The 19898-nt window shown below is 39.2% G+C and overlaps 1 protein-coding gene across 6 annotated transcripts in view; it reads left to right on the top strand.

Moving 5' to 3' along the window:
• Positions 1 to 19898, top strand: part of nalcn (sodium leak channel, non-selective) — a 103718-nt gene that overhangs the window by 27825 nt on the left and 55995 nt on the right. For all 6 annotated transcript variants that reach the window (XM_086051833.1, XM_086051831.1, XM_086051832.1 and 3 more), the window contains 6 exons: positions 1040 to 1191; positions 1267 to 1409; positions 1489 to 1593; positions 3901 to 3987; positions 13971 to 14102; positions 15842 to 16009. In XM_086051833.1, the coding sequence (XP_085907959.1) occupies positions 1040 to 1191; positions 1267 to 1409; positions 1489 to 1593; positions 3901 to 3987; positions 13971 to 14102; positions 15842 to 16009 (787 nt within the window). The remainder of the gene's footprint in view (positions 1 to 1039; positions 1192 to 1266; positions 1410 to 1488; positions 1594 to 3900; positions 3988 to 13970; positions 14103 to 15841; positions 16010 to 19898) is intronic.

Below are 19898 nucleotides of genomic sequence, written 5' to 3'. Positions count from 1 at the left end.
TCTCGTGAGCCAAAATAAAGATGTACTGTATTTTATTGCATTGTATTGGGCAAGTGTGTTTGCTTGTGTGACGTTTCAAAGGCTGGGGGCACGATGGGCGCGGATTTTGAAGTACTCGGATGTTGCCGGCTTGGTTTTTATACTCTTTTAATCAATTCAAGTGTCAAATCATCGATTGAATGTATTTTGTAGGTAGTAATATGTGGACGTGAGTGTGTAATAAGGTATTACAACTTGAACGAAGCGGTGCCTGGGACCTCAAACAAGCTGACATTTTTTGGAGGTTAATGTCAATAAGTGTTTGCGGCTCCCAGTGCTTTCTTTTCCGTGGAAACGAAGTCGAAATGGCTTCTGAGTGTGAAAGGTTGCCGACCCCTGCACTAAAACATATTAAATTTGAGTGCAATATGCTTCTTGTCAAATGTATACAATACAGTATGCTGTGCATTGTTGTGTGTTTGCAAAGATCATCATTTGTAGGTTTTCATGGTCCACTAAAAGTGGCATGTCATGGGGGGATCTGACCTGCAGAGCCTTGAGTTTGACATGTGCATTAAAACAATAAAACACGTTAAATGAGGAGACCATAATAACAGCCACGTAGCAATGTGCTTCATTCTTTTTCCACTTAAACTGGAAAAGCACAGTAAAAAGTTAATACTAAAGTTACCACTGTAAAGTGTACAATCAATCCAACATACAGTAATAGCAGTTTAGCTCATTTATAGACACCTCTTTTGTCTCATTCCGAATTGTACGATCTTTGCGAGGCTCCCAATTTTGAGATGTAACTTTACTCAACTTGTCAACAAAACCCGGTATTTTAGTGACAATTTACCTTCATTTATCGTCAAAAGGAAGAGTTGTTGGTGTGGACCGCAAATTCTAACATCCCCACTAGGTAGAGCAACTCCTGTATCTAGTCACTGTGCTCGACCCCGCCCCCAAACTTACTGTATGCAGGATACCACTTCAGACGTTGGGTCATTGATCTCCTCCAACCATATGCAGTTGTTATTTGTGTTTTTCATTTCTTTAGCAATGTAACGTGGAATAGCTTGGCCATCCCAGACACCCACTGCTCTCCGGATGGTGAGGGCTACCAGTGTCCTCTGGGCTTCAAGTGTGTGGACCTGGAAGAACTGGGCCTCAGCAGACAGGAACTTGGCTACAGTGGCTTCAATGAGCTAGGTAAAGTCATAAGTCATTTCCTGGGGGGAGTAATTGTCCTCGTAACCACCATTTTTGTTTTCTTTTGTTTTTTAGGAACAAGCATCTTTACTGTATACGAGGCTGCTTCTCAAGAGGGATGGGTGTTCCTCATGTACCGAGCAATTGACAGTTTCCCTCGCTGGCGTTCCTACTTCTATTTTATCACTCTAATTTTCTTTCTGGCATGGCTTGTGAAGGTTAGAGCTTTTTATACCTTTCTTTTCTCTAGCTTGGAAATTAACCTTTGTTTTCTTTCAATTCTCCTTAATTAAACAGAACGTGTTTATTGCCGTCATCATCGAGACCTTTGCCGAAATCAGAGTTCAATTTCAGCAGATGTGGGGGTCCAGGAGTAGCACCACATCCACGGCGACGACGCAGGTATATATGAAAAAGAAAAAAGAAAAAAAAAAATATATATATATATATGTATATACACATATATATATATATATATATATATATATATATATATATACATATATATACACGCACACATATATACACACACACACACACACGTATATATACATATATATATGTATATATATATATATATATATATATATATATATGTATGTATATGTATATATATATATATGTATGTATATGTATATATGTATATACACATATATATATATATATATATATATATATGTATATATATGTATATGTGTGTATATATGTATATGTGTGTATATATATATATATATATGTATATATACATATATATATATATATATATATGTATATGTGTATATATATATATATGTATATATACGTGTGTGTGTATATATATATATATGTATATATACATATATATATATATATATATATATATATATATATATATATATATATGTATGTATATATATGTGTGTGTATGTATATATGTGTGTGTGTATATATATGTACATATATAATTTATATATATATATATATATATACACACATATATATATATATGTGTGTATATATATATATATATATATATATATATATATATATATATATATATATATATATATATATATATATATATACACACATATATATACACATATATATATATATATATATATATATATATATATATATATATATATATATATACACATATATATATATATATATATATGTGTATATATATGTGTATATGTATATATATATGTATATATATATGTGTGTGTGTATATATATGTAGATATATTAGGGCTGTCAAGAGATTAATAAAAATGAGATTAATTCATTATGATCTGTCATTAATTGATCTAAATAATCAATTTTTTAATCTCACTTAAAAATAGCTGAGAAAAACCCCCCATTGTCTGTATGCATGTATCTGTATTTATGGTGTATTTGTTGTTTTCAATTACCTAGTCATTTGCCACCTTTGGCACATTTATTAGCCAAGTCCCTGGTTTCTGTTTTCACGACAATCAGTGCAAAATGAGTTGAAGTTCTACTCACCATCAATAAAGTGTACAGTCACCCCCAAATAACCGTGGTTGTGAGTTGAGGTCCAAATTGAGGTAGCAAATTTGTCCGAATCTCCCACCAAAACATCAAGTTTGCTTTTCTTTTCACCGTCATACATCTTGCTGATTTTAGTTATCACTGCAGTCCTGCATGGTGGTTTGTGGAAATGGGTTATTGGACGCTGTTTGCAACGCCTCAATTCATCCCCTTGTCTTCAACTATGTTGATCGGCCTGCAGTTTATTGCTTTTCACTTGGCAATAACATTAGTCAGCCTGTCGATCGTAGACATGCTCACAGTTGGGCAGTTCTCGAGTTTGGTTTGGTGAAGACCTTTGCAATGGCTCGCTACATTAGCGTCTTCGTGGCTATCATTCGCTGTGGCCTTAGTCGCGGCAAGTTCATTAGCATTTATGGATCATGGCTCAGCCTCAGAAAACAGGTGAGTCGTGATTGGTTGTTACCTGAGCCATGAGCAACTGTGATGTCATTTTCAGTTGACAGAAAGCGGCAAAATGGCCACCCCATGAGATGGCGAAAAACTTGAATTTTGCAGCTTAACTTGAATTCCACAAACACAATTTTTATCAGAATTCCATGTTTAGACTAGTGGAGGCGCATATAACATATTTTTGTAAAGAACATTTTGGGGTTGACTTCTACTTTAATGTTGGTTTGCTGTTCAAAAGTTTTGTGCCATCTTTGAATGGTAATATTTATGAATGTGTTATGAAAAATTAAATATATTTAGAGCACATATTTAGTCTATATTTCAAAAGGTATTTTTGTCATACATCTGGTTAGGAAGTGCATGTTCTAGTAGAACTGATGATAAATTGTGGCCCCCTCCATTATTTAAGTTTCCCATCCCTGCTCTAAATTGGCTGTTGCTGTGAATGATTGTTTGTCTATATGTGCGCTGCAATTGGTCACGCAACCAGTTCATCTGGTTCCAAGCATCATCATCATCACAGATCACATCATACCTTCTGAAACTGAGCCATACCATGTCAAATCGAATCGTAATCCCACCAAATCGAACCAAATCAAATAATTTATTCCACTTTAAAATCAAACCGTCCTTGACTCGTATCTCACCCTTATTCTAGATTGTTTGAATTTTGTTCTTTGCTTTCGATGATGTGTATTTTATTTTATTTTATTTTATTTATTGTTTTTTTCTTTGGATGGGGGTGTCCTTGTGCTGCAGATGTTCCACGAAGATGCTGCTGGGGGATGGCAGCTTGTAGCCGTGGATGTCAATAAACCACATGGCCGAGCGCCTGCCTGCCTCCAGGTGAACCTGCTAACACAATTTATTAGCTACTGATTCTGCCGCTAGTGCAATAATATTTATCCATTAAACGCACACTTGTATCTTTAAGATGGAGTTCATGTTGTTGATAGAATGACATTGGAAGTGTTAAAAAAATGTTACACATGGGATTACTATACCATATTGTGACTGTTATTGACGTTTTTTTTTTTTTTAATGTGATATGAAGTCTGTATTCTCCTCCATGTTCTGTCAGCATGGCCCATTTAAAACCACCACTGAAAACATGTTTTATTGCATTCTATTTTAATGTTCTGTTGCTCTGCTACTCAGCGCTTTGCTCATTTTTTTTTACGCCAAAGAGTGGCTTGTCACATCAAAATCAGGTGGATGAATTTGCCTATGAAATATGTAAAAATCTAAAGACAACACATCGACAAGCTCATAATCTTTCAGTGTACTTCCCAGCTGTCAGTTAGGACTGCTTGCTACGTTTGTGTAAGAAATGGGATTGCCTGCCATATTTTATTTGTTTTATTGCTTTTCCTTTTTGTGCAACAATGATAATATAATACTTATTCTCAAAGCTGGGCAGTCCGTCCCTGGGCCGGACCGGTCGGACCCTCCGGCCTGGCCGGATGTCCATTTTTGGGGCGGAGGGGTGGGGGGTGACAAATTTAAAAATATGGCTGGACTAAGCATGGCCGGAAGTGGATTTTAGTCCGGCCCACTAATCGGCCCTCATGCATGTGACGTGCTCGCGAGGCGGCCAAATTTCATCTCAGCCTACTCGGTGAAAGGCTTCTTTTTAGGCTTCTTTCAAAAAAAAAAAGTCCGGGAGTATATTCAAGCAGCGCGCAGCACTCAAGTATGACACTGGCACATCATGCACTTTCCTACTTCCGGAAATACGCCATAGCAAAACTGCTGTGTAGTGGTTTGCTGGTATGCTTTTATTTTGAAGGCCGGGCAGTGTGAAGGAGGGGAAGTGTGGAAAATACGTAACTTGTTGAATGCTTGCAGACTTGTCGTCTGTTGGACCCAAATAATCATACAATATGCAATATCGCAATGGAAGTAAGTACACGCAGCTGGATAAGTACGTTAGTAGGTGGCGCGTTTGAAGCATGTCCACAGCGGGTTTGAAAAGTAAGTTAGCCAGCTAATTGTCTTTAAATAAACCTCTTCCGTTAGCATCTCTCCCACGGGGGCATCATGCACGTTTTTGGGGGGTGGCGACAATTTTTATGAATATGGCTCGCAGCCGGAAGGGTCCCCAAATCAAGGGTGGAGGGTCGCGGCCGGACAGACAATAAAAAGGGTCAAGTGCCCAGCTCTGCTTATTCTATACGGAATGCCCACCTCTGGTTATATACAGTATTCATGTGAGTTAATATTAATGTGGAACTCTCACCCTTAAAATACAATCTGTTCTTATTCCCAAAGAACTGCATGCTAGCCATGACTTAAGCATCAATGTGCTTTTTACTAACAAAATGTGCATGTTTACATGACTCATTTTAGGTTTTTATATTGATGGAATTGAGAAGCAGTCAATAGGGAAGTCAAGTGAGAATTGAGAAGTCAGTGAAGTTTAAATGACATGTAGCTTGGCACTAATGACGTTGCTAGAGCAAGGAATGACTTTTAAATGACGTCTGCACAAGGCAACACGCTGCTGTTAGACTTGTGGTCAGCGTGATTCAAACGGCGGTGCTTTTGAGATAAGCTGAACGCAGCTTGCAGCTGGACCTCTGTTGATAGCGGTGTCGAGCAAAAGGTTGGCTTCACGCTGCAAGAGACTGCCGATAGATTGTGCGGCTATGAGAGAGATGGTGAGCGTCAACACACAAATGGGTGAGGAAAGAATTTAAAAATAGAGGAATGTGGAGAGGAAATATAGCATGTGGAATATGCAGTGTGTCCCCTCCAGAGCACCATCATCACTTGGAGGGAGGATTTAGATAGGGATAACCAGAGGGATAAACACGGCTGACTTCCCTCTGAGCCTTCTGCTCCATTAAATGGATCACCCGGAGCAACGGGCTCTCAAGAGAATTTAATGGGAAATCCTTCAAAAACTGAAACTCTACATTCAATCGGTCCTGTTTTCAGCATCACTGCGCCTGTATGGGCTCCTTGTAGATTTCCCTTCCAGCAATGCACTTCAGAGCAATGTCGAGTCATACCGCAAAACACTCGGCAAATAGGGTAGACGTTCTGTTCGAACACCTGAGGTTGAATGCTTTTCGCTCCTTGACAATGATTTTGTTCAAATTTCTCACTAACAAAATCATGGAAATTGAACTTTCACTATCGTTAAACACCTATTTCGTGTACTGGGCATGCTTGACACGAACTTTCACAATTGTAGAAATAGGTACTTAGTTTTAATCGTAAAAACACCCTCCCCCCAAACCTATATGTTGACAAATGAGCATTATTTTAAAATGTGACACTAAATTATGGTTACTGTTGCCTTAGCCATATTACTGAGCAGCCAGGCCAAAGATGTACAAAGGACGTTTGAATGTCACACAAGTTCTACATCCTTTTCTATGTTCATCTTTAGATTTTTCCACAACAACTGCAAAATATTACTTCATTCTTAAAATAGGCAGACAGATAGTTACCAGCTCCCACTGAAAGGGATTGTTGTGGTTGATAACTGGTTCTGATGTAAAATCAAGGGCTTTAATAAAAGCACCATGTGAGAATACATATTCGAGGTAAGTGCATTTATTTTTTGGATAGATGAGGATAAATCTATTAGGGCGGGGCAATATGGCCCAAAAGTCATATCAGGGTATCAATCTTATCCCTTCACGGTAAAGGTATATGTCACCGTGTAAAATTAAGGGAAAAATATTTTTAATTTAAGAAATTAATCGTTTAGCTTTGTCACCCATAACTGAGATCAGTGAAGCATGCTGAGCAAACAGGTTGGCTTGGTGATCCAGACTGCAGTGCCATCTGCATGGATGTGCAGGAAAAGCGAGTTGTGAGCTTGTGTTCTGCACTCCCTGTCTCCAGTGTAATCGGCCATCAAATGATGAAAATGTTTCCATGCTCTGGCAGATGGGTCTAACCCACACCAACACCCAAACCCACCAGACTCGCTATTAAACAGCCTCAATGTACACATGACTGTCTCTGATCTGCTTGTAGACATTTCTTATTGCATTTGCTAATGTGTATGTGCGCTTGTGTGAGCGCGCATGCTAGTCAAGTTGGGAGGGCAGCAGCAGTTGGGCGATAACATGCAATTGATTGGCCACCTGCTCTCTTTGGAGGCAGCGGGAACTTCTCTCTTGAGGGGTGACAAAGCCAAATAGCCGATAGCTAACACAGAGTCTCAATGTGTGCATCTTCCAATCTCGGTTATTTGTCAAATACTTGAATATTTATAAATTGTAAATGTGTGCTCAAATAAGTCTCACTTTTAAGACCTAACAAAGTCTCGAATAGAATGGAGCCTTAACGTTCGGTATAATACAGTGTGTTTTCCAGGGTCTAGTAAAGCTCTGGTTTGTTTGAATTTTAAAATAGTTTAGGGAAACAATATTATATAATTTAAATCTATTTACACTACGTACACTTTTCCCATTACAAGACCTTTCAAGAATTTTCTTTTGGGATCAAATGTCTAGTACTGAATGTAACCTTTATTAACTTAACTGGTAAGTGACATTTTAACACAGGTGGGCACTTTACGCTTTTATGCCGGTCCGTCCTCCTTCCGTGACCTGGGTACCCTTCCGTCCTCGTCCCTTCGTCCTTAGTCATAAAATTTTTTTTTTAAAAAGTCCTCCGACCCTGTCCGACCTCGCCCTTTTAAGGCGCTTCCGTCCTTACATTCTGGCAGGGCTTGTTTTCTGTGAGTGAAAGTCCTGTGTTGTAACCCATGGTATTACATGTATTGAACCAGTAGAGGGCAGACTATGCATGTGCAATGTTACTGCAGGGAACCCACATGAAAAGTGTTGTGCAGGCACTTAATTAAGGCGACTCCGTGGTATCGTAGAAGAGAACAGTGGTCTTGCTTTTTAAAAGAACCCAACACAACATGTAAGTCGGTACTTGTCCCGGTTACGTATGAATAATGGGATGGATGAAAACCCACTTCTGTCCATGCTTAGTCCGTCCTTTTTAAAAGACTTCTTATTCCCTGTCCGTTCATACGTCCACAAAATGGGGGTCCGTCTGGCACTGTTCCGTACATGGGACAGAATACCCATCTCTGCGATTTATCTCTTGGATAACATTCACACCTGTTATCCAAGAGTAGAATGAAAGCCAATAATGCATTAAATAAAACTAACGCTTCAGATTTGCTAATGTCTCAATCAATGTGGTAATGTTTCGCATGACACCACATATTATTATTGTTCGATTTCAGTTTTTTTGCAGAACGATGGATGAACTTTTGATTTTTCCGGGTCTAACTATTTTAGACTCTTGTCGAGTTGCATACCAAAGGTTTCATTAGTATCTTGTTTATGATGACTTATTTTCATTTCACACTCATTTATTTATTGCATATTACTATTTTCCTTACTTAGGTAAGCATTTATTTCCTGATGACCTTGGTTTAACTCACAATGGTGGCCTCACTGATAAGATGAGGTTAATGAAGTGTCCTGGTCTACTAATTAGCCTCCAGTGCTCCATCATGTCATAATTACAATGGTACATTGGTGGGTTTACATGAACAGAAATAAATGCATACATGTGTGTAAATGACAAATACTTTTGTTTTTGTTGTTTAAAAAGCATTGGCTCACTTTAACAAGGATGTGCTGAATAACAACAAGCTGTAAAGACTCACCTTGAAATGAATGCTCATGGTATTAGCCTATCAATAATTATTGTCATGGTGATGGATCATAATTTGGTTTTGTTCTTCACTCGCAACACCAGAGGTGATTACTTTTGTCATGCATGAACCCCGCAAGAATCATTGCTGGTTAGTTAGCACTTGCCACTAATTTTAATTTTGCAGATTGCCATGTATGCCATGTGCTAGGGAAGTATCCTTTGAAAGTAGCCTCGGATCACATAATCAAGAAAATAGATAGAGTAAATAAAGATTATGAAAGAGGAAATTAATCCCTGTGTTATCAACAGTGACAATGTGGGGAAAAAAACAGAACATACTGTAGCTTGGTGAATTTTTTCTTTAAGTCGGGACACAAAACACGCCGGAAATGAACAAGCAGTGATACAGTCAGAGTGTTTGTGAATATGAATGAAACTGTTTATTCGAATCAGCCACAGCATACTGCGTACATGCACAAGTCTGAAGAGCCAGACAGGAAAAGGAGGCAGAAGTGGCAAAGCAAAGCGGATATTATTAAGACCCCGAGGTCGGGCTTTTGTTGTTTACTGCTGCTTTTATACAGTGGGTACAGAAAGTATTCAGACCTCTTGAAATTTTTCACTTTGTGTCATTGCAGCCATTTGCCAAAATCAAAAAAAGTTCATTTTATTTCTTATTAATGTACACTCAGCACCCCATCTTGACAGAAAAAAACAGAAATGTAGATTTTTTTTTGAAAATTTATGAAAAAATTAAAAACTGAAATATCATGTGATCATAAGTATTCAGACCCTTTCCAGCGACCTTCCTATTTAACTCACAAGGTGGCGATTTCTTGTGATCCTCCTTGAGATGGTTCTACTCCTTTATTGGAGTCCATCTGTGTTTAATTAAACTGATTGGACTTTATTAGGAAAGGCACACACCTGTCTGTATAAGACCTTACAGCTCACAGTGCATGTCAGAGCAAATGAGAATTATGAGGTCAAAGGAACTCACCAAGGTGATCAGAGACACAATTGTGGCAAGGCACAGGTATAGTCACGGTTACAAAAGAATTTCTGCAGCACTCAAGGTTCCTAAGAGCACAGTGGCCTCCATAATCCTCAAATGGAAGAAGTTTGGGAAGACACAACTTTTCCTTGACCTGGCCGTCCAGCCAAACTGAGCAATTGTGGGAGAAGAGCCTTGGTGAATGAGGTAAAGAAGAACCCAAAGATCACTGTGGCTGAGCTTCAGAGATGCTGTAGGGAGATGGGAGGAAGTTACATAGTACCCTGTGACTGCAGCCCTCCACCACTCGGGGCTTTATGGCAGAGCAGCCCAACGGAAGATTTGTCCGCATAGAGTTTACTGAAAAACACATGAAGGACTCCCGGACTATGAGAAATAAGATTCTATGGTCTAATGAGACCTCTTCCAGAGTGCTCAGGACCTCAGACTGGGCCCAAGGTTCACCTTTCAACCTTTCAACAGCACAATGATGTGTTAAAATAACAAAGGATTGGCTTCAGAACAACTCTCTGACCGTTCTTGACTGGCCCAGCCAGAGCCCTGATCTAAACCCGATTGAGCATCTCTGATGAGACCTAAAAATGGCTGTCCACCAACATTTACCATCCAACCTGACAGAACTGGAGAGGATCTGCAAGGAAGAATGGCAGAGCATCCCCAAATCCAGGTATGAAAAACATGTTTCATCATTCACAAGAATGTCATCATTCACAAGAATGTGACAAAAAGGGTGCTTCTACTCAATACTGACCACAGGGTCTGCATACTTGCGACCATATGATATTTCAGTTTTCTTTTTTAGTAAATTTGCAAACATTTCTACATTTCTGTTTTTTTCTTTCAAGTTGGGGTGCCGAGTGTATATTAATGAGAACTTTTTTTAGATTTTTCAAATGGCTGCAATGAAAGTGAAAAAATTCAAGGGGTCTGAATACTTTCCATAACCACTGTATATTAGATCCTAGTGTCTGAGTGTAGGTGATTGAAAAGATACATCAGGTGAAGCTGAGTCACTTCAAAGAAAATTGTCGCCTTTTGGCTTCATTCTACACGTGTCACACTTGCCTCGAGTCGAGGCAGAAAAGAGCATTTGTTCTCTGGCAGTGTGCGCGAACAGACGGAGCAGGAGGAAGAAGCCATCAGTCTGTACAAGCCTCATCTGTGGTCGAAGCCGCGGGAAATGTTCCAGGTATTACATATAAATCCTCTAGATGATTTTATTCATTATTAACAGTAAATTACATCAGGACACGTTTTATGAACACAACTCCGTTTTGTTGGATCGCAGTTTATGTCACACTGAGAAGACGACCGTTGGAGCAGTGAATTAACGAAGCATAAGTTCAGTTGTGGACAATCAACTAGCACCCAGCTCATGCTAATGTTAATACAAATAGATAACTAACCAGTTGAACACAATCTGTTGTGTGCGGCTGGTTGACTTGCTTGTTGTTTCAATGTATTATCAAACCTTCATTAACTTTACAAGCAAAGTTTACAGTAGACTTAATATGCATTTCTTTTACAATTTAAAACAGTTTCCAGGTGTCCTAATAACATGTCTGTGACATACTTTTGTAAGAATACCCTAGGGAAAAAAAATAAAGCAGACGTTTGACCCTATTTTTCTCGTCTCTTAAAGAATGAGTCCAGTTTTATGTCATTTAGCCTCTGCTCACACCAAAATACCGTATGTTCCAGTTTAACTTGAAAAAAATGTTAATATACCCGCAACATTGTTTAATATTATTCCAAAAATGTGGTATGGTTATATTTAGATTGTTAATTTGACCTATTGTTGATTAAGGAAATTTAGTCAAATGGCCATCTCTAATAAATATACACCTAATAGTGCCAATTGGAGCAAGTATCACTATATTTAAAATTTTAAAACCACTCTTTTTTTCATTTCAAATTTAATTTCTAGTGACCGCTCAAGCTGCCACCATAAAAGCTTGATTTACTCTACAGGCTGTGTTTTATTTTTATTTTATTATTATTTTAGATATAGATATATTTAGACTAATACATCCCAACTGTCATGCAAGTATAAACTAAACTAAAAAATAAACTACACAAAATCAAAATAAAATAAAACTTCTCAACTTGAAGGTAGTAGCATGAGAACACATCTTGAGCTTTGTGGTGCTTCGTCCGTATGTACTGTTCAAGAAAGTGTATGTTCAACTAATTAATTACTTTGGTCCTCCTCTGTCACAATATGATTTGTGGTGATCAGCACACTTTTCCTCACTTTTGCCTACATAAACAAACATTATTTGTAGCTTTCTCCACTGGTTGAACAACTCGACACCGCATGATCTACCACTTTTTTTTCCAAGACAACGAACCTGTGGTATTTTCCATCACAGCAAATAAAAGTGCATGTCACGTTGCTCACAATGTTCAGTGTTAGAAATCTTGGCTATCTGTCTCAGTTTCGTTAGTGTGTATGTGTTTGTCTTGTACTGAACTGAAGAAAGCGATGAGACAAGTGGAATTTAATGCAAATCACATGCCCAACATTGTCTGGTGAGGTGCATCACATTTAGCCAGTTTATGGAAAAAAAATAAAGGGCCGATGCAAGGACAACATAAAAAGGTTATGCTTTGAGCTGGGTGTGCAGACTACACCCCGCCCTCTAAAGGTTGCGATTGCACATTGCTCTTTAGTGAGGACTCCCAGGTCGCCTTAGCGAGGTGATTGTCCAAAGCTGACAGAATATGAACAGAGTCAGTGCTTTGAGAAAATCAAGTGTTTCATGAGCTCAAGCAGGCCCCTTCTGTTCTCTGTCAGTCCTCCTCTATCTCCTCTTTGCCCGCCTGCACAAACAAATGCACGTACACACTTTAATTTCAGCCAAAAAGACCCATGGGGGAGATTGTCTGGCTCCTGGAAATGTCAAACTCTTTTGTCCTGTCCAATCTCAGTCACCCTAACCTCTGTGTGAGTCTATTTTCTAACCCCCCAAAAAATCAACAGAGTAGTACATTTATGACATAAATACTCTAAATGGTGCATGAAACATTCCTGCTTATTACTTTTGGGGTTGAAAAAAAATCAATGCAGTATAATGAGTGTCAGTTATATGTGATTTTTTTGCTGTTCACAGGGCAGCTGGTCTCTATCCCCCACAAATAGTGGGTCCACTCTAGTGGCTTGCATGTCTGCTTCCAAAGTAGACTTTTATTGTCACTCACCTGCTCAAAACGGGTTTAAAAAACTTGGTTAATTAAAACAAAGTAAAAATGAATGGCTTTTGCATTCTGTGAACGAGTGCTTTGAAGCACAATTATGTGCTTTGAGGACTGTTCTGGCAGGCCACTGGTGATACTTTTATTTCCCCAAAAAGATGCTATAAAACTATATAAAAATGTACTTTGGGTGGTTTACACTCTTTAAATGTTCATGCAGGATATTATTGTTAAAATAAAATCAAAACCATCATAACCATGGAAATATGAGGTTGTCATTAGATCAATGTTTCTGCTGTGTAGGTGGATTGGTGGCATTCGTTCCATTCCCTTGGGCCTATTTGGTCTCCCTAAACATCTCATCTTCCTCTTGTTTCAAGCGTTCCATATTTTCGTTAGGGTGAGCCATTGCGCCCACTCTCAAGCTGTTCCCTCTTTTGCCACACATATGGAGTCCACCCAAGGTCGTGATCACATCTGTTAAATTGTTTCCAAACCAACACGCAGACAGTTTCGCCCTTTTGTCTAAACAAGTGTTGTGTGTGTGTGGGGGGGGGGGGGGTGCGTGTGCGTGCGTGTGTATGTGTGTTTCCTCCATCACTTTTTATTTGTGTCCCGATTGTTTCCATCTTGTGATGTTGTTGTAGGCGTTCAATTCCACGGCGCGTCCCACGAGAAATAACACACAGTGATTGCCCCTTTCTCCTCTTGTTTCCGCCCGTGTGAATACACACTGATTTTGTTGTCTGGTTGAATGTTGTGTTCAAAAAAGCCTCCTGATTGCTTTGAGTTTTTCCTGCAGTCTTCTCCATTTTCCTATATACACCAGAGCATGTGGATGACATATGGATCCTGTGTGTATTATATCATATCTTATTGCCATTGTTTGGCTGGTTTGCATGGGAGCCAAAACTTGAACTTCAATGGAAAGAAAAAATGAAAGTTCTCGCAATTCACACGTTTTTGTTTTCCACAGCAACTGATGCGCTCGTCTGTGTTCCACATGTTCATATTGAGTATGGTGGCCGTTGACGTGATCGTTGCTGCGAGCAATTATTACAAAGGGGAGAACCACCGCAGGCACTATGATGAGTTTTACCTGGCAGAGGTAAGATATTTTTTTTTCTATTTCCACATTTTATTGATTAATTCAGGACAGATATTGTTTATATACAACACAAATAACAGGTACTGCAATTTTGTTTTAACGTTACGTTTTTCCCCAACCTACATATTTTGGGTTGATGGGGCGTTAATTAGGCGGTACGGTGGTCCGCCTCACAGTTCAGAGGTCGTGGGTTCGATCCCGGCTCCGGCCTCACTGTGTGGAGTTTGCATGTTCTCCCCGTGCCTGCGTGGGTTTTCTCTGGGTCCTCCGGTTTCCTCCCACATTCCAAAAACATGCATGGTAAGTTGATTGGACACTCTAAATTGCCCCGAAGTGTGATTGTGAGTGTGTATCTTTGTTTGTCTCTGTGTGCCCTGCGATTGGCTGGCAACCAATTCAGGGTGTCCCCCGCCTACTGCCCGAAGACAGCTGGGATAGGCTCCAGCACGCCCGCGACCCTTGTGAGGATAAGCGGTATCGATAATGGCTGAATGGATGGGGCGTTAATTATGCATTGCCCAGCCATGCCACTTACTTTCCCTGATTATGGAATATGTAAATTACCCAGGGCTGTAAACAATCCATACAGCTAGACTTGATTTAATGTGTGGTAACTAATAACCATTTTGATGGGGTATGATATTTTTAATTTATTTAAATGTGTACTCACTGTACACTGGAACCTCTAAGGTCGAGCACAATGGTCAACCTCTGATTTGTTCATATTTCATATATATTTCTTCTTTATGAAATGATGTGAAAAGTAATAATCTTTTCCAGGGCCAAGCTGTCACATTCATGAAACTTTTAGAATACCGTAAATTAACATTCTTAACTCTTTCAATGCCAGCCATTTGAATAAAACACAACCGTTGAGTGCCGGTGCTTTTAAAGCACTCTGACTGATGATTGAGAAGACCACAGAATATTGTGCTCTACAATGACTTATGCATCAAATCTACCAATTGGCAAAATGCCAAAGCCTTACGTACGTCATGTGACCAATCCCAGAAAACAGGTGAGCTGTGACGTTTGCAAGTTTAGCCCGTGGGTACTGTAATGTCAATTGCCGTCGACAGCTGGTGGCAGTAGATGGCAAAATGGCACACCCCTGAGATAGATAAAAACGAGTGGATTTTTCTGCTTAATTCTCATTTCACAAATACAATATTAATTTGAATACTGTGTTTAGACAAGTGGGGGCACATAGATCATATTGCAAACAACATTTTTAACTTGACTTCTGCTTTAAGCAACAGATTTCTGAATACAAGTGGTGCTGCAACACATGTGGACAGACTATACAACAGTACTCACAGGCATAGATTCTTTATCCTCTCCAAAGAATGATTAATATTACTGCCGTACTGAAAAGCAGAGAGAATATGCTGAGCTTCCAGTACACTGTATCTGTATGCCTGTTTTGTACTGCTCCCCACTGGCTAACATGTGCAAACAAGAATAAGCTGCACAATTGAAGGAGAAAGTGTGACAAACACTGGAAACATTTTTTTTAATTATGTTTTATTTTGTCATTCTGTTCGTTTTTATAAGGTATAATAGTATTGGTTGCTCTTTTTACCTCATTAAAAAATAGAAAAAAATCATTAATTTAAAATGAAGCATTTTAAGAAATTAAAATTAAAGTATAATAAAGGAGCCAATAAATCCAAGTTGACATTGTTACAGAGGAAATTAAAAAAAAAAAATCTAATTTCTGTGTTTTTTTTTCATTTTAGGTGGCCTTTACTGTTCTGTTTGATCTGGAAGCTCTTCTGAAGATATGGTGTCTGGGCTTTACTGGCTACTTTAGCTCCTCTCTGCACAAGTTTGAATTGCTGCTGGTGGTGGGCACCACCCTGCATATCTACCCAGATCTCTACCACTCCCAGTTCACCTATTTTCAGGTTAGACTTCATGCACACATACTTAGATACAATCTATCGGGCTATGTTGTTTGAAAATATCTTCAGGATATTTAACAAACATACAAACCATTGGGCGGCACGGTGGTCGACTGGTTAGCACGTCCGCCTCACAGTTCAGAGGTCGTGGGTTCGATCCCGGCTCCGGCCTCCCTGTGTGGAGTTTGCATGTTCTCCCCGTGCCTGCGTGGGTTTCCTCCGGGTACTCCGGTTTCCTCCCACATTCCAAAAACATGCATGGTAAGTTGATTGGACTGTCTAAATTGCCCCTAGGTGTGATTGTGAGTGCGAATGTCTGTCTCTGTGTGCCCTGCGATTGGCTGGCAACCAATTCAGGGTGTCCCCCGCCTACTGCCCAAAGACAGCTGGGATAGGCTCCAGCACGCCCCGCGACCCTTGTGAGGAGAAGCGGTATGGATAATGAATGAATGAATGAATGAATACAAACCATTGTTGTGACCTCACTTTAGCCACTTAAAGACCAGTCAACTTTAGTGTTGCTCCAAGTACTGATGCCAATTCCAAACCAGGATTTTTAGCTGGTAAAATTGACCATGTACCATCATTTTTAAGTTTAAAGGGTTGCATCAGTAACAGATTTTCTGTCACATCGCAGATCCGCCAATTTTGCCAGATGTCAGAGTGAGAGGTGTCTGCCTTTAATCCATTAAGGACGGGAGCGCATAACCGCGTTTCTACCACTAAAGACGGGAGCGCTGTTGCGTGTTTCTCCCTTTAAAGCCGGAGAGCATATACTTCATTTTCTTTTTTTAATCCAATTCTCGGTATCTTAGCCAATGAAATGCATCAGAATATGCATGTGACGGTGTCGTGAGTTTTCGCCGTCGATCGCCGCGGGAGCTCTGCTATAAGTCACGGCATATAGATGACACGCTCTCGTACTTTAAAGCAGTGAAACCATCCAAACGTGATGTATGGTTAAGAAATATGTTTTTTAGACAATGACGATTTCAACATCTTTGTAATAAAGTACAGCATGGGAATTACCACTCGATGTTTTAAATTAAAAATAGTGTTTCACACCTGCATCTTCGACTGAAACAGTAAAGATGAATAAACTCGTGCCTGCGTGAAAGTCAAGTCTAAGCTCTCAAATTCTTTTGGAATTATGTTTCTATCTGCTACAGGGACTGAGATATTAATTATTGTGTAGGTGGCAAAAATGTCAGGTTTTCAACGGTGACTCCAAAGACGACCGTAGGTTTTAGACAGATGTTTCACAAGGGGCTTCAGGCTTTAATGGGTTAAAAGACAGCATTTTACTCCCTTTTTCCATGTTACTATTATGTGTGAATTGTACCGACGTGGAGTGGGCTTGACAATCAATCCGTCAATGTTCCTCCTTCTAATGTAGAATTAGAGCTACAACACGGGCTGCACAATGAATATGTATGCACCTTTTGTTTCTTGGACCTGTTGTGTCTGTATCATGAACCACTGTGAGCAGGTGGATTCACAGGGAAAGGATTATTGCGTTGGGCTTAAACCTTTGACCTTGCTGTAGGTGTGCCGACGGTGACAAACTCGTGGACGATTGGAAGTCGGGGAGGAAGGAAGGTCTTATTGATGGGTCTTTAATGAACCCTGAACATACAAGCTGCCCTTGTGCCTCTCTGGTTCACTTTCAACAGCTGCCCTCTGTACCTGTCATGCATATTCTCATCCAAATGTTATTAGAGCTTTTGCGCTATTAAAAGTAGCTGAATGAACTTGCGTTTTTTTGGCTTCTACTCAGTGTTTGGATAAACCTGCAGCTCCTCTTTCTTAACAAACTACAAAATGTAGGTTTAAATCTTGATGTACTGTATTTCTCTTTTAAACCACCAATGTGCAGCACAAAGGAAAGTCCAAGGTCGAACAGAGACACTAAAACATTATTATAACTCTTTTAAACTGGAGGGGTAATGTTTTAGTAACAATTTTACACTCTTAATAACAATACAAATTATGTGTTAGCCACTGTTATTATTAAGATTTAAGCATAATAAAAAACAAAGGGCCCACTAACCAGAGGTGGGCATTCCGTCGGAATGATTGACTTCACTGACGCCTGTTTTGCTGACGGATGACGGGACACCTTTTAAAAATGACGGACTGACTATTGACGGAAGTGGGTTTTCATGAATGTATTCATTTCACGAATATAAAGACCAAAGTTTTAACTTCCATGATGACAACTAAAGTGACGTGTAAAAATAAGTTAGCCTGTGTGACAATATGTGTAGCGACGCTGAAGTCTAAAATTTAAAAAATAAGAACTAAAATCTATCAAATCTAAGTTTTTTGTGACTTCTGAGGCAGAATGTTAAACAAAAAAAGCCAAATTCAAAATTGTACAACTTTTGTCCATTTTACTTCAGTACAATTTAATTTTGAAATACCACATTCATTAAGATGAACAGTAGTGTTATTGTCAAAACAACACCTAGTTTAATTGGGCCAATTTATTGTTCTATAATAGTGGTGGACCAGCTTGGAGCCCTCTTATGCTTTGTAGCACTGATACTTGCATTTCCTCATGCCCAGTGCTTGTGAAAATTGAATTGCTTATAACCATAATGACTTAAAGTACGTCCACACTTCACACCTGCATGGACAACACTGGATAAATCAGAAGAAAAAACATTATTCCTTTCTGGTTCTTGAAGGAGTATTCAGACACCAAGATAATATGGTAATTTTTCCCCACTAATGACTATCAATCAATGTCTCATTCACACTTTGGTGGTTGCAAGCTGTCCACCGTTTAATTCCATCTGGTCTCAAAGTGACATGATGACAGTTTAGACACAAATGATTATAACCTTAAGTGTCTGGCAGCAATCAAATGTACGTATGCGCTGGCAATAGCACAAGGCTAAATGCTAAGCTACTCTGTATGGTATTTTTACCTCCATTTTCTTTATATCAAATTGAGTGGTGTGTCATTCGCCATACCAAATGTCAGTCCGAATAAAATGTCACATGCTTTTCCAGTCTCACATATCAGCTTTGAAACGGCATAGAATGATTTTTAATCAGCAAATGGAAACCTTCATCCTGTGTGTGCCCAGAATTGCAATGACTTCACTACTGGCATGAGTCAACAGCTCAGTCAATCTGATTCATTCAGAAAGGCAAAGTGCTGGATGACACTCGGACCTTTCAAGTGGTGTGGGCCGAGGGGGTGTGCTGATTTCCAGCCAATATCGGTTTAAAATGAATCGGATGTCTGTGACAGTGACAATCTGTTACAATACATCATGCAAATACATTTCATGCAAATCATTTCAATGCCTTGCGAAGGGCGAAGGAACATTCTGGCAGTAATACAGGGACACCATTGTCTGTGTTTAACTTGTGATAAATAGCTGGAAAACAGTTTATCTGATATGTTACAGTAATCCCATTCAAGAGGCATACGTTTTGAAAAAAAGATGCATATTTAAAGCGAAATGCAGTCAGTGAAGGCACTTCCTAGTTTGTTGTCCAAACATTATGACGATGTACTGTATTAATAATGTTTCCTCAAACAGTGGCTCGACTGGTGTCATTCACTTAAGACAAATAAATGGCTACCTCATTGGGACCCATCAGGAAAATAAAACAATACTGACTGTAATGATTTTAGTTTATAACAATGCACACATAAATTCCGTATTTCTGGGCTATAAGCCGCACTCTATTTTTCCCCCGAACATTTTTGAAAAAACCTTATATAAGCCGCACCTATCTATGTTGAAAACTTTTATATTTAGTGCATTTACAGAACGATTGTGAACTGTAAATGTACAACCTGAGCAGATTCTTTTCTAACAGTACCTTTTAACACTGCAGCAACGTTGCTGATTAAAACAGAACAGAACCAAGA

The sequence above is a fragment of the Filicampus tigris genome, chromosome 14, assembly GCF_054856515.1.
Source record: "Filicampus tigris isolate MCC_2025a chromosome 14, RoL_Ftig_1.0, whole genome shotgun sequence".
NCBI classification, from domain to species: Eukaryota; Metazoa; Chordata; class Actinopteri; order Syngnathiformes; family Syngnathidae; genus Filicampus; species Filicampus tigris.
This window is presented reverse-complemented; position numbering and strand designations above follow the sequence as displayed.